Below are 15,995 nucleotides of genomic sequence, written 5' to 3'. Positions count from 1 at the left end.
TTGGAGATAGAGATACACACGCCGGAGTAGGGGTCAAACCCTGCTCACAAAGTGGGAGCAACTCCCGGTCGAAGTTTTCCAAAGTTGTAGCCTCTCCTTTTGGAGTTAGAGTTACCTGATATTCGCGATGATTACATCCACGCGGTGATACTTGGTGTATAGGATCCGGTGACAAGATTTATGAGCGAATACTTTTCCAATTTTTTGGTAACTTTTGAACTAAATTTTGTGATTGAATAAATGTTTATTCTTTTCAAAATGTGTACTGTTTTCTGATTCTGACCTCAAAAAGCTCATTTATTAAAGAACAAACCATATAAACCAAAACCAACAAAAAAAAACATCAAAATCTATGGATTAACTTGTCGAATTGTGAAATTAATTCGGCTACAATTCAAATAATCTACAATCATCGAGTCCTCCTCCACTCCATTCGTCTCAAAATGTTGTTTCTCAATTTTCGGTCCAATACACGGAATCGCGTGATAAACGAGTCGTTGCTCGCCGTGCATTACTAAAAAGTCGCCATTTCTGAGCCAAAGAGGGATCGGTGGTTCGGAGAGTGTTAGGGCGCCGGAGAGATAGACTGCTGATTGGCCGAGTGACATTGAGATGAGCGGCGCGTTCGAACGTTCGGATCTGGAAACAAAATTTTAAAATTGAAAAAAAAATCTGAAACCATCAAAATCCTCGTTCTGAGCGCAAGACCTTTCAAATGAATCCCATATTGCCTATGTTCCGTAAATTCAAAATTCGAGCGCACGCTACGCGACCGCGACGCGTGGTCAAAAACTTATTCGATATGGGACTCATTTCAAAGCTCTCATTCTCCTGAAATCGATTAAATCCCTTACTTATCAACATGAGGAGATAACGCGGATTTCGGCGGATAATAGTTGAGAATCGTGGCATCCGGTCGCATATCGCCGAGTTTCAGGGAGTTACTGATGAGCTGAAAATGTGAAATTTCAGATTTTTAGAATTTTCAAACAAATCGATACATTTCCTAACTGATACAACTCCTCGGGTACGGGCCGACCATTCGGTGGGTATTGTTTCGTGTTCCAATCGTATTCCACACCAAGAGTCGTCCAGCGGAGAGCTTTTGTCAGAAGGGATGGGTCGCTGGAAAAATAACAAATTTATATGAAAATGGGAATATTTTTGTTGAAAATCAAATATTTTTAGACTCAAAACTAGTTTTTCGTCGAAAAAACAGTCATTTTGAGCCAAAAATCAGCTTTTTGGGGAAATTTTGATGCTAAGGAAAGTTTGCTGAGGCTAACTTTTTTGCTGAGGCTAAGCGATTTTTGCTGAGGCTAACTTTTTTGCTGAGGCTAACTTTTTTTGCTGAGGCTAACTTTTTTGCTGAGGCTAAGCGATTTTTACTGAGGCTAACTTTTTGCGGAGGCTAACTTTTTTTGCTGAGGCTAACTTTTTTTGCTGAGGCTAACTTTTTTTGCTGAGGCTAACTATTTTTGCTGAGGCTAACTTTTTTGTTGAGGCTAACTTTTTTGCTGAGGCTAACTTTTTTTGCTGAGGCTAACTGACGTTTTGCTGAGGCTAACTCAAAATTTGCTGAGGCTAACTTTTTTGCTGAGGCTAATTCAAAATTCGGATAAAAATAAGCAAAATTCTGCCATTTTCACTGAATTTTCCCAATTTTTCCGCTTTTCCCCACTAACGTCTTCACATCCTTCCCATGAATCGTCAAATTGGTGATATTCGGTGGATTTGCGTATCCGAATGCCCGTTTCAACCATATTTTCGTTTGTTCTTTTTTCAAAAGACCCGGAATCAGATAGAGTCCGGGACGGGTGGGAAATGAATAGACACGCCATTTCGATAGGGAAATTAGACCCAATCGATTGGCGAGTTCTTCTTTTTCAGCCGTTATATCAGAGGGATTAGGGAAAACAAGGCGGGATTCGAGGAGCGAAGAAGTTCGGACATCTGAAAATGGAAACTATAGAAGCTCCGCCCATTTTAAGAAGTGGGCGTGGCTTCCGTACCTATAACATCACTAAAATCTGGAGGCGGTCGTCGTTTCTTATATTTCTTGAAAACCGCTTTAAACTCGTTCACCACCCCGCTATCCGAATCCGACGAGTCCTCCGCATATTGATCCCTAATGTCTGACTCCGCCCCTTTCTGCTCCAGTGACTCCGCCCCTTCTCTCATCATGAATGCGTTGATACTTCTGAAGCAATTCCAATTTCCCTTTATCCAATTCGGCTTCGTATGTTTCCATAGGCTTCCAGAAATGCTCAATAACATTCGCGCCGACGACGACGCCCACCACCAGAACTATCGATTTTTTGAGCGCTTCTTCGATCGGCAGACGGTATGGCCACCAACTTGGGTTTGATGACATTTGGTAGAGGTGTGACAACCTCAAAAAATCTGAAAAAATAGAGAAATTGGGTGGAATTTGAGAAAAATAAGGAAAAAATGTTTTACTGAGGCTAAGTGGTTTTCAGTGCTAAAAACTTCATTTTCCACATTTTTTCGGGATTATCAACTGAAAAATAACTCAACTACAAGCTTTTTCGGCTAAAAACCCTTAAAACCTCAACAAATATGAAAAAATCGAGAAATTTGGGTGGAAATTCAGAAAAAAGTTTTTTTTTTAGTTTTGCTCAGGCTAACTTTTTTACTGAGGCTAACTGAGATTTTTGCTGAGGCTAACTGAGATTTATGCTGAGGCTAACTTTGAATTTTCGTTTAAAATTAGTCAAAAACGGAAATTTTCGGCGCAAATTGATCAGAAGTTAGTATTTTTATCTGCAAAAAGATGGAAAAAAGAGCTGAAACCGATTTTCAGTGCTAAAAACTTAATTTTCGACATTTTTTCGGGATTATCAGCTCAAAATCACTGAAAACCTCCAAAAACCTCCAAAAAATCACAAAAATGAGATAAAAATCTGGATAATCACATAGAGAACCAATCAATAATCAATAACCAAAAAAAGAGGCGGAGCCTACATTTGACAGTTTCATTCTTGATGAATTCACAGAAAAGGCATCGGAGATAGTCACTTTTCTGATAACAATTATCATTAGAATAATGGGAGGGAGCACATAAACATTTTTGGGTGGTATCAGAAAAAGGGGCGTGTCCCTAATAGAAAGGAAAATGGAAAAATCGGATTTTCAGATAGAAAATTCCAGAATTTTCCATAAAAAAACAATGAAACGCGAGTAATTAAGTGGGGTAATACATTTTAAAACGATCTGGAGATTTTTTGGATTTTTCAACGGGAAAAGACAAAAAAAGCGTTTGATTTGATCATGACAGTTAAAGTGAGCGTAGTAAGAGATCCGTATAATAGGGGGAAATTTGAATATTTTGATTAAAAATTTTCGAAAAAATGGGGGAAATTTACAACAAAAATGTGGATAAAACTGTACACAAAGAACATAAAAATGGGACATTTTTGATTAGAAATAGTGGTGAAAATTGATATTTTTACAACAAAAATTTGATTAACATCGGGGAACGATATAAGTATTAGAGTTAAAAATTAAGAGGTTTTAACAGGAAAAAAGACCAAAAATATGAGATTTTGGGTCGAAAATTATGTGAAAAATGTTGAGTTTTGAATGAAAAGTACGGGAAAAACCGGATTTTTTCTAAAAAAGTGGATTTTCGGGCTAAAAAACATAAAAGGGGGCATTTTTGATTAGAAAAAGTGGTGAAAATTAATTTTTACAACAAAAAAGAGGAAAAATACGATATTTTAGCGTTAAAAACGATATGAAAACTGGATTTTGAGTAAAAAATGAGAGAAAAATGAAGAAAAAAAGTGGATTTTCGGAGAAAAAAGACAGAAAATGTTGAGATTTGGATGAGAAGTACGGTTAAAACTGGATTTTGAGTTGAACAATCCCGATTTTAGAGTGAAAAAAGTGGATTTTCGGAGAAAAAAAACATAAAAATGTGAAATTTCGCCACAAAATCTACTTCTTCTTATTGATAAAATCATCGAGTGAGAATCCTTCCAACGGTCCAATTCTCTCACTATTATCAATAATATGATCTACAGAATCAGATGGTCCAGCACCATCATCGTCCTCATCTCCAGAATCCTCCTCCTCCTTCTTCTTCTTCTTCCCTCCAGATTCTCCATTCGACGTCTTCTGTTTTCCATTCGGACGAGTCGCTCCAAACTGTTTTCGGACGTATGCCAAACGGAGCATTCCTTTGATCAGTTTTCGCCAATTCTCGTGAATTTTGTCGACACGCGCCTTCTCCTCACGTTCCGCACGTCCTGATTCCAGTTTTTCCCATTCTTTGATAAATTGGGCAGCGTCTTTTTCGAGAACGATGGCTCCGTCGATTCTGAAATGGAAATAGTTCGGGTTTTGGGTTAAAAATGCTGATTTTTGGGTTGAAAATTGTGATTTTTGAAGTGAAAATGGCGATTTTCAACTCGAACAATGCTATTTTCCCTTTCCAAACTTACACCGGATGAGTAAATCCACCATCGAACGCCCATCCTACAACCGCCGGCACACATTGCTTTCCCATCTTACGACTCAACTGAACGAGTCCGGGAAGTTTCAAATGAACACACTCGAGTGGACACATGCATTCATTGAACATATAGACATTGCCGTAGTCGTTGTGTGGAATTTTTCCCTGAAAATTGAAAAAAAATTAGTGAAAATATACATATTTTCGGTGAAAAACGCGAAAAAACGGCATTTTAAAGTTAGCCTCAGCAAATCCAATTTAGCCTCAGCAAAACTTCAGTTAGCCTCAGCAAAAAAGTTAGCCTCAGCAAAAACCGCTAAGCCTCAGCAAATTCTTAGTTAGTCTCAGCAAAAAAAAGTTAGCCTCAGTAAAATCTCAGTTAGCCTCAGTAAAACTTCAGTTAGCCTCGAAATAGCCCTAAAAAGCTGATTATTGGCTCAAAATTACTGAAAAAATCGCTTAGGCTCAGCAAAACTTCTTCCAGCTCTAAAAAGACCTAGAAATCTGATTTTTGGCTCAAAATCCGTGTTTTCTGATCGAAAACCCATATTTCCAGCCTAAACCCACATTCTTCAACGGCGGTCTTCGATATTTCTCGGTCTGCCAGTAACCATAGACATTCAGAAACTGATCGACTCGATCCTCGACAGGAACTCTGAAATCCGGTCGTGCTTTGACCACTTTATACGGTTCCTCTCCAATCTTGACACTTCTCGCCAACTTCAACCAATTATTCTCTCCTTGAAGAGTGAAGACACACGATCGAGGGTAGACATTGTGACCACGGATCGTTCCGAGGGGCTTCTGGGTCTCTGGTGGAGGGTAGATGGCTTCGAATTTCAGAAGATCTTTCTCCAAGACGTATCTGGAAAAGAGGAATGAGTTTTGGCTGAAAATGATAGAAATTAGGTCAAAAATTGCTGAAAATGGTCTAAATTTAGTTGAAATCACTTAAAATCGGTGCCAAATTGGCTGAAAATAATGAAAACCCCAAATTTCAGATAAAAAATGTCTGAAAAAGAGCCAAATTTGCTCAAAATCGGCAGAACCCCTCAGCACTCAGGTTACCTGGATTTTGGAATCAAAAATTCTGGATTCTGGATCAAAAAGTCTCAAATTTTTTGAATTTTGAATCGAAAAGACTCAAATTTTCTGGATTTTCAGTCATTTTCAGACTTACAATGGATGATTCTTATACTCTGACATGATCGTCGGCAACGGTCTCTTCACCAAATCCTCTCTCATCTGCATCGCCTCCCACTTTTTTCTCTCAGCGTTCGCAGCGAATGGGCGGAGCGACAGTGTCCACGCAATCCATCTCGGATCGGTACGACGACGACGGAACTCTTGTTTCACACAGTCCATTGCGTATCGTTGTGACACCTCACAGATTCCTTGTCCTGGAAGAAAATGGGTTAAAATAGTCTCAAATTGATAAAAAATGAGACGAAATCACTGAAAATTGGCTGAAAATCGTCCGAGATCGGTAAAAATTGGCTAAAATCGGATGAAATTGTCATAAACTTCGAATTGAGACCTTGAAAATGCAGTTTTTTGGGGTAAATAATGGAAATTTTCGTCCGAAAACTGTCTGTCAAAAATTGAACATTTTCTGTCGATTTTGAGCAAATTTGGCTCTTTTTAGGACATTTTTATCAAATTTTAGGGGGGAGACATGACTAAAAATGAGAAAATTGATTCTCAATCACTGAAAAATGGCTGAAAATCGTCCGAGATCGGTTAAAATCGGCTGAATTTTAGGCCATTTTCAGCCAATTTTAAACCATTTTCAGCCATTTTTCACCATTTCCCGGTAATTTTCATCCAAAACTCACTATTATCCACCGCAAATACATAAGAAATCGGTGTGGTCGCATCCTTATGAATAGTGAGTGGCTCATCGACAGTTTTATGCAACGGATCGATACAAATCCATCGCTTCTCAAATGGCTGCCAGTATTCCACCCAATAATTTCGTTCTTCTACTTTTTTAGCTGGTTTTTTGGAGGATTTCTTGGTTTCTGAGGTACTCGGAGCAGCATCTACAGTATCTCCTTTGCCTTCTGAATCTTTTGGAGTCGTGCTTCTAGATCTACTCAATTCTCTAAACTTGTCCATCTCCTCTTTCAGCTCTTTCTGTTGTTTCTTATCCCATTTCCTCTGGATCGTTCTAGCATTCACCACAATCCGACAAGTCGCTTCGAGACCTTTTAGCAGGCAGAATAGGAGTGTGGCTCTATCCAAATCTGTCTCATAGCACTTCCCATCGACAAGAGCTGTTAGACGACTTGTCTCCGGATATCTCGCCTCATGGCCTTCCAACAAATCCTGCTCAATTGCAGCAACTGAAACGACTCCATTCAATGGACGGAACGCGTCGGTGAACCATTTTACGAGATTCTTCATCACATCGACTGGAATTATCTCCCCAACAAATTTCAGATATCCATTTGGGAGTTGAGACATCATGAGAGATGGGACGAGACTCTCGTCGAGAGCTGTCTTCACCACCAGTTTCAGATGAGCCATGTAGCACAGGAGATGCACCTGGAATTATGGAGATTTTGGTTGGAAAATTGTTATTTTTGTGAATTTTTAAGTAAAAATCTCAGTTAGCATCAGCAAAAATCGTTAAGCCTCAGTAAAAATCTCACTTAGTCTCAGCAAAATCATAGTTAGCCTCAGCCAAATTTCAGTTAGCCTCAGCACAATCTCTGTTAGCCTCAGCAAAAAATCGCTTAGCCTCAGCAAAATCTCAGTTAGCCTCAGCAAATTTTGAGTTAGCCTCAGCAAAAATCGCTTAGCCTCAGCAAAATCGCAGTTAGCCTCAGCAAAATCTCAGTTAGCCTCAGCAAAATCTCAGTTAGCCTCAGCAAAATCCTAGTTAGCCTCAGCAAAAATCGCTTAGCCTCAGCAAAAATCGCTTAGCCCCAGTAAAATCTCACTTAGCCTCAGCAAAATCGCAGTTAGCCTCAGTAAAATCTCACTTAGCCTCAGCAAAACTTCAGTTAGCCTCAGCAAAAAAGTTAGCCTCAGCAAACTTTCCTTAGACTCAAAATTGCTCTAAAAAGCTGTTTTTCGCTCAAAATTGCTGTTTTTTCGACGAAAAACTAGTTTCGAGTCTAAAAAATCTGATTTTCAACACAAAATACCCTTCATGTTTCTGCAAAATTTCGACTTTTAAGCCTGCAAACAAACCAACCTTATGCGTATTCTCCCAACTCTCTCGAATCCTCTTATTGACCTCTTGTCTCAAATATACCACCCACCAATCCTTCTCAACACCATTCTCCTCCTCCTCTCCATTAGCTTCATGATCTACAGTAACCTCAATATTATCATCAAGAACCGGCTGAAAGTGCTCCATCTCTTCCCATTCGTCTTCAGAAGAGTTTCCACCATCGTCAGATTCAGAATCCTTGGATTTCGATGGTTTTTTGTGTTTTTCTTGTTTCCGATCCCCTTGCGCTCCCAAAGTCTCCGGATTCAACGCATCAATGATGGCTCTTCCCTCAAAATACGCCTTCTTCATATTCTCATGAATCTTAAAGCACTCATCATACGAGACCTCCTCGATTTTCCCTCTCGCGTATGCATGAGCCACTTTTCGGTATTCGAGCATACGGCGCTCTCCTTTAGCGAGTTTTCGATCCGCTTCGTATCCCGTCAAATTCTTTTTCCATGGCTGAGCGGGTTTCGGTTTTACAGCCATTCGGAGCCCGGATTTGACGGTTTTCGAGTTTTTCGGATTTCCAGTTTTACGGGCGATCGATGCTTTGGAGCATTTTGGCCAGTGGGCGTCCTTCTGGTTGGAGCTTTGTGGGCGGGGCTTGCCTCTGGGCTTGGAGACACGATTAGAGGGTCCTGGAGCATCAGAATCCTCCTCTTCAGAATCCTCGGATTCTTCTTCTTCTGAATCGGAAGATTCAGATTCCTCCGCCGCATAAATCTTGGCTCTCTTTTTTGGGATTCCAGACCCCGATTTCTGGATTTTCCCTCTCTTCATACTCGGCGTCGTAGTCACTTCCTCGGTTTCAGAATCGCTGACGTCTTCTGATGAGGAGCTGAGCTCCATCATATCGTCTTCTGGAACATAGGAGACACGTTTCGTGAGTACGGTAGAGCGACGTGGACGAGAGGAGGCGGGGCGTGGAGCATCTGGAGCAGCGTACGACGATTTTGGAGCATTCTTGGCGGAATCTTCGACGTAAGAAGATTCTGGAGCTCTTGACGATGGTTTAGGACCGTTTTTAGCGGATTTTTTGGCGTTAGAAGATTCTGGAGCTGTTGACGATGGTTTTGGAGCATTTTTCGCGGATTCTGGAGCATTTTTGGCGGATTTTTTGACGTCAGAAGATTCTGGAGCCAAATCCACGTCCATCTCCTCGTCGGAACTCGATTCGGACATTGGATGCTCCGATTTTTTTGGAATTTTCGAAGCGACGTCTTCTGAATCCGATTCCAAGTCCTCTGGAGTCGGGGTAGCGGTGGAACGACGATTGGCTACGCGTTTTGGAGCTGCTCGTTTTGCTTTCATTGTGGTCGTCTGGAAATTGAATTTTCAGCGTATAAAAATCGATTTTCAAGAGACAAATTGTCAAAAATTCGTGAAAAATAGTTTGTTTTCGGGATTTTTGAGTTTTTGAATCAAAAAACGGCTTAAAAGTCGAGAAAACTCAATTTTTGCCACTTTTCGCCAGAATAAATACATCCTGGCCTAGAAAAACATATCCTCGGCCACCAGAGCTCATTATTCTCATTAACAAAAAACTGGAAAGATCTCTTCAAAATAGCTATTTTGACTGTTTTCGTTAAAAATATCATTTTTCTCAGTATGTTTCACCTAAAAAGTCTTTATTTTTTGCTTTTATAGCGAAAAATCCCGGTTCGGGACTCAAAAAGTAGCTAAAAATTGGATTTATAACCGATTTTTCATCGGAGAACTTCAAAAATAGCTTCAAAACAACTATTTTTCAAGACTTTTTGTTCAAAAATAGCATCTTTTCGAGTATTTCAGTTGAAAATCGCAATTCTGAACTATTTTTCATCCAAAAATCAATAATTCCCTCTATCCTACCTTCCTACCACCACGTGGACTCTTCTTCTTCTGTTTCGGCTCATCTGAAGGCTGTGGTGCAGCATTCATCGAATTCGCCGTTTGTAACTGAAGACGTGCTGAACGACGTCTAGTTTCCATTCTGAAAAGCTAAAAAAGGCTGAAAAATGCTGAAAATCGAAGCGAAAGATATTTTGGGCGTTTCACCACCAAAAAATTGAAAAAAAGAAAAAATTACAGCCAAATTATATGATACAAGCGGGGTAATTTATATGAAACAGGGATCTATACGTGATGAAAAAACCCGGGACGTATACATCATATACTATATATATTATACATGCTGAATGAATTATGGCAATTAGCAAATTATGCAATAATGAGGGGGCGGGGTTTCAAAAAGTGAAAATTATGCGTTAAAATCGGAGAAAAAGAAGATCTGAGGTTGTGTAGATGTTGAGTGAAACATTGAATGGGTTGATGAGTGAGATGAAGATCTGTGTGTTGCACATGTAATTGTTTTGAATTTAGTATCCACTTGGTCCGGGTGCTGATGGGTTCTGAAAATATATGAAAATGGGGGATTTCTTGTTGAAAATCAGATTTTTTAGACTAGAAACTAGTTTTTCGTCGAAAAACAGTCTTTTTGAGCCAAAAATCAGCTTTTTAGGACAATTTTGAGGGTAAGGAAAGTTTGCTGAGGCTAACTGAGATTTACTGAGGCTAACTGGGATTTTGCTGAGGCTAACTGAGATTTACTGAGGCTAACTGGGATTTTGCTGAGGCTATCTGAGATTTTGCTGAGGCTAACTGAGATTTTGCTGAGGCTAACTGAGATTTTGCTGAGGCTAACTGACAAAAACCTCCAAAATCTCAAAAGTGGATAAAAATCTGAAAAAAATCACAAAAAGGAGGCGGAAATGACTCAAAACCTTGAAACGAAAAGCTAAAAACTCTAATTTTCATCTTAAAATCTAATTTTTCCGAGCTAAATAAGAATTTGAGCAGGAATTCTTTGGAATTTATCATTTTCAGCTAGGAAATACATAGAAAAACCAGTCGCGAAAACTCAAAATCGATGGATTCCAGCTCAAATTCGTATTTAGCTCGGAGAAAAACAAGATTTGAGTTCTTTCTCGACGAATTTCCAGCTTAAAACTATCAAATTCCCAACAATTACAGCTCAAAATAAATTTCTTAGAGTCCTTACTTGATTAAAATTGCTCATAGTCATTCTCTTGATAAAATCCTCCTGACTCTCTTCCTGTCCAGTTCGTTTTCTATTCGGAGGGGGATTCCCAGGATGGAGGAATGTTCCCTGCTGGAAGTTCTGCTGGAAATTTCCCATCTGAGGCATCTGAGTCATCTGCTGATGCTCCAGCTGGTGTACTGGCGGCGGGAGTCCCGCTCCAACTTGATCAATTCCAGCTGGCATGGGGGGTGCCGTATCCAACACCTCTCTAGCCCTGTCCAAATTAGAGAGGACACCAAGACTCCCAACACCTTCAGTTCTCGCTGCGCCTTTTTTCATCCAGATTCCAAATTGCTCGGGATCCTGGGTCCCCGGTTCAGCGATAGGTTGAGTCGGTGGGTCTGCTCTAGGTGGTCCCGGATCTGGCTCCGGCACCGGTACCCCTCCAGCCCCCACCCTTCCAAATAGAATATTCGGAATTATTTCTGGTAGAAAAGACCGTCCGGGCCGCCCCTCGACCGCCGGTGGCGCCACTTCCACTCCAATCGGCTGTAAATGAAGCATATAACCGGCGGTACTTGGTGACGTCGCCTTATCGGCCATCAGTTGGACGATATGATAGCCCGTTGCGATTTTCGAGTTGGCGTCGAACGTCTTCTGAAGCAACTCGACGTATGTCTCCAGTGAGTACACTGGGTTGTATTCCATCGGGTTTTTAGTGTTTGGGTTGACTGTCGGGACGTAATTACTACTGGAGACTTGAGGCATACGATACATGTGATCTACGGTCGGAGAGTAGGTGTTACGGCGGTCCGCTTGGTCAGGAATGACGAGAATCACGTCTTGGTCATCTGGTTTTTTGTGGTTGACTGCTTGAGTCGATGCTTCGGTCGGGAAGTGAGAGGAAGACGATTGTTGTTGACCGCTGAAATAACTGATAGGGGTTGAATAGGTTTTTTTGAGGGATTTTTAGTCTATAACTGTCAATCTGTGGCTTAAAAATTGCGATTTTCAACCTGGGATTTCATTTTGGAACAGCTTTAACAGTTCTTCTTTGAAAATCGCATTTCCAACCAAACATCGGATCGGAATATCGATTTTCCAGTAATTTTTTGCCTAAAATCTCAATTTTTGAGATATTTTCGTTCGAAATTCCCATTTCTGAGTAGTTTTCAGCTATTTTCAGTTTGCAGCTTAAATCTCATTTTTCGGAGAGAAAATGCTCTTTTTCAGACTATTTCTCGAGTCCTAAACCAGGATTTTTGTTTAAAAGGCAAAAAATGCCTAAAAATGAAACAATCTATTGAGAAATTGAGTTCTGACATACATTTCTTAGAAAGTCGTTCGAATAGCTATTTTTCAACGAAAAAACTGTTTTGACGCAATTTTTCAAGTTTTTCAAGAAAAATTCGTTTAAAAATTCTAACTTTCCAGCAAAAAAACGCCCTTTTCGAGCAGTTTTCTGCGGTTTTTAAACCAAAATTCTAATATCTCTGGATGTTTTGCAGCAAAAATACTAATTTCTAATCATTTTGTACTGAAAAATCCCATTTTTGACTTATTTTTAACGAAAATTCAAAGTTAGCCTCACCAAAAAAGTTAGCCTCAGCAAAATCTCAGTTAGCCTCAGCGAAATCTCAGTTAGCCTCAGCAAAAAAGTTAGCCTCAGCAAAATCTCAGTTAGCCTCAGCGAAATCTCAGTTAGCCTCAGCAAAATCCCAGTTAGCCTCAGCAAAATCTCAGTTAGCCTCAGCAAAATCTCAGTTAGCCTCAGCAAAAAAGTTAGCCTCAGCAAAAATCGCCTAGCCTCAACAAAATCTCAGTTAGCCTCAGCAAAAAAGTTAGCCTCAGCAAAATCCCAGTTAGCCTCAGCAAAATCTCAGTTAGCCTCAGCAAAATCCCAGTTAGCCTCAGCAAAATCTCAGTTAGCCTCAGCAAAATCTCAGTTAGCCTCAGCAAAAAAGTTAGCCTCAGCAAAAATCGCTTAACCTCAACAAAATCTCAGTTAGCCTCAGCAAAAATCGCTTAGCCTCAGCAAAAATCGCTTAGCCTCAGCAAACTTTCCTTAGCCTCAAAATTGCCCTAAAAAGTTGATTTTTCGCTCAAAATGACTGTTTTTTCGACGAAAAACTAGTTTTTTTCTCCAATACTAACTTCGCCTGTTGTCTCATCCTGAAAAACCGTGTCAACGCATCATTCATCATCGCATTCACATTTCGAATCAACGCCTCCACCGGTTGCTCTCCAGCCAACGGCGCCTCCATCCCACCCGACCGCCCGACATTCGTATTCATCGAGTCAATAGCCGCCTGAATCGCATCATCAATCGTAATCTCTCCGGGAACCTTTTTCTTCGCCGGATACGTTCTGGGTGGGTAATTCGACGGATGATTATCATCGGGAATCACTTCCATCGGCAAAAAACTCGCCAATTCCACACCGAATCTCGTTGAAATCGCCTCGGCCTCCGCATAAAACTCGGCTTCCCGTCTCGCCGCCTCTCCACGTATCGATTGCCACGCCGTCGCATTCAGAATCCGCAGACGACGTTGCAACTCTTCGTACCGGAAATAGGCCGCCTGTCGTTCGTAGACGGGCATCACGAACTCGACGATGATTTGTTGGGCGACAAACATTATCATCGGTACGCGAGCCATTATTTTCGATTTGGCGGCGGAGGTGAACGTGGCCACTCCTGGATGGTCGACGAGACGGTGGAATACGAAATATTCGATTCGTTTGAAGATTATAAAGGCCCGTTCCAGCTTCATCGCTTTCAGATATTCTAGACCCATTTGAGAGAGATCTAGAAGCACTTCGTAGTATCTGAAAATAGGTTGAGTTGAGGGGGAATATTTGGTTGAAAATGAGCTATTTCAAGCTGGAAAACTCGAAAAATTGTTTAAAAATGGCTGAAATCACGAAAAATCGCTTTAAAATGTTATTTTGAGCCAGAAAACTCGAAAAATATTGATGGATTTAAGGCAAAATCTGCACTTTTAAGCCAATTTTTAAGCAAAATCAAGGGAAATTGGTCCTAAGTCAATTTTAAGCAGGAATGATTATTTTCACCTAAAAATCGATTTAAAAAAGCCGTCTAGAACAGTTCTAAGCTGTATTAATCTGTTTTAAACCGATTAACACCACCTCATACTGATAAAAACCGTCATTTTTGTCATTTTTGATATATTTCTGGCCGTTTTTTGCCATTTTGACCGATTTTTGTCAATTTTTAGCGTTTTTTCCGTCATTGTTCCTCCATTTTTTGACTGATTTTTGCCATTTTCAGCTGTTTTCAACAGATTTTCCTTCATTTCAGGCCAATTTTGACCAATTTTCAGCTGTTTTCAAGCGATTTTCCTTCATTTTTGCTAATTTTTGACAGATTTTCGTCATTTTTTGACGGATTTCCCCCTACCTGTGCAACGGAACCATCAGTGTGGCCTCAATATTCGCCGCATATCGGAGTTGCCTCACCCGCAGCTCTGGATTCATGAGCACTAGCGGTGTCGGCTCTTTTGGGTCTCCTGGAATCGGAAATTTCTCGTTTTTTGAAAAAATTTTCAATGAGAACACTCACGTTTCGGCGGCATATTAGACGCCATTTTGGAAGGATTTTGGAGGGATTTGTGGGCGTGGTCAACTGGCGAGCATAGATTACTGGAAAATTGAGGTTTTAGAGGGTTCTAGGAGGTTTAAGATGATTGAAAGCGTGAAAATCGATAAAAACCCAATTTTTCAGCAGTAAGAACCAAAATCGCAGCCCTAATAGTGTTTTCAACGTCAAAAACACGAAAAAAACAAAAAAAAATAGCCCAAAAACCGGCTTTTTTTGCTGAAACTATAGTTTTCAACCATTAAAAATTTGTGAAAGCCCTATTTTCCGCGATTCTTCGCAATTTTCGGGTTTTTCGAGTGCCTAATAGCGCATAGATCACGCAAAATTGATCCCGGAAGTGCTAAATGATCAAAAATCGCTATTTTCGCAATTTTTCAAAACTTTTCGATTTTAACTCAAAATTTCGGGTTTTTGATGATTTTAAGGGTGTTTCCAGAGTCTAAAAACGTTGTAAACCATGAAAAATTAATCAAAAACCACAAAATCGTAAAAAAAACAAATTTTTCCACTAAAATTTTTTAAATGATTTTTCTAATTTTACTTGAATTTCTCGAGTTTTTAGGGGTTCTATGTGTAATTAGAGCTGTTAGAAACGTTAAAACCACTTTAAATCACACAAAAAGCACCCGAAAACAAGTTTTCAGCAAAAAAAACTTTTTTTAAAAATTATTTTTCTTCGATTTTTTCCCCCTTTTTTTTTAATTCTAAATATCATCATTTTTCCAGGTGAAATCTAAAAATAGCCACCAAATTTGCAGACGAATCACCTCAAAACAAGCGTCAAAAATGTCTGCAAAAACAAGCACTGCGGCACGGAAAAGTGGGCGGGGCTTCCGGTGTTTTCGCAACCACCGCACGCTTTTCTCATTGATTTATTTTCAGCGGAAAAGAGGTTTTAGACCGGAAATTTCAGCTAAAAATAGCGATTTCTGCATGAAATTTGCAGAAATTAACGAATCAAACGCCAAAAATCATCGAAAATCGTGCAGAAATGCGAAAAAATCGAAGAAAATGCGGGCTTATCGAGTTTTTCGCATCTCCGACACGATAAATTTCGATCTTTTCAATCTTGACGTAAGCAAAAACACAAAATACGATTAGGACGGCTGGTTGGCGCTGATCTTGTGGTATTTTTTGCATTTGTTTTGGTGAAAATCGCAAAAAATGAAAATTTTGGGATTTTTTGTCAAAAAATGAGAAAAATATCGGAAAATCGCGGGAAAAGGTCAAAAATTGCAAAAAATGTGGGTCTAAAAGGGGGAAATTGACAAAAAAAGCGCGAAATTTCAGGAAAAATCGGGTAAAATTCATTGAAAAATAATATAAAATAATTTTTTTGACAACAAAAAGAAAATGTAACAATTAGTTAAAAAAGGTGATTATACCGGTACATGGAGAAAGGGATCAAATGGAAACAAATGAAAATAATCAGTGTGCAAATTTGCTCTATTGGACTGAAAGTGGGCGGAGCCTCGAAACTAGAGGGTGCTACTGACCTCTAGTGACATCCAACTAGGAGGATATTGTGGGCGGAGCCATGGCTTGTTGGGTTTGGTGGTCGGCTCCGCCCACATTTACTCCATCAGTTATCGATGGGAAAAAATCAGAAAATGCGCTCTATTGGACACAGAAATTTCTGTTAATTTCAACG

General features: G+C 39.9%; 2 protein-coding genes across 2 annotated transcripts; both read right to left on the bottom strand.

Moving 5' to 3' along the window:
* Positions 1-350: 350 nt before the first annotated feature.
* Positions 351-2,184, bottom strand: GCK72_016076 (uncharacterized protein; the record flags this gene model as incomplete). The annotated part of the gene is made up of 5 exons (XM_053731309.1): positions 351-639; positions 855-952; positions 1,002-1,125; positions 1,686-1,953; positions 2,013-2,184. 5 exons carry the CDS (start codon positions 2,182-2,184, stop codon positions 351-353), a joined length of 951 nt encoding a protein of 316 aa, XP_053586081.1.
* Positions 2,185-10,060: 7,876 nt separating this feature from the next.
* GCK72_016075 (uncharacterized protein) lies at positions 10,061-14,330 on the bottom strand (the record flags this gene model as incomplete). Its single annotated transcript, XM_003092201.2, has 5 exons — positions 10,061-10,093; positions 10,744-11,650; positions 12,880-13,551; positions 14,144-14,252; positions 14,306-14,330. The coding sequence occupies 5 exons, from the start codon at positions 14,328-14,330 to the stop codon at positions 10,061-10,063; spliced, it is 1,746 nt and encodes a 581-aa protein (XP_003092249.2).
* Between the last annotated feature and the right edge of the window lie 1,665 nt (positions 14,331-15,995).

Source organism: Caenorhabditis remanei, chromosome IV (assembly GCF_010183535.1).
Source record: "Caenorhabditis remanei strain PX506 chromosome IV, whole genome shotgun sequence".
Classification (NCBI taxonomy): domain Eukaryota; kingdom Metazoa; phylum Nematoda; class Chromadorea; order Rhabditida; family Rhabditidae; genus Caenorhabditis; species Caenorhabditis remanei.
This window is presented reverse-complemented; position numbering and strand designations above follow the sequence as displayed.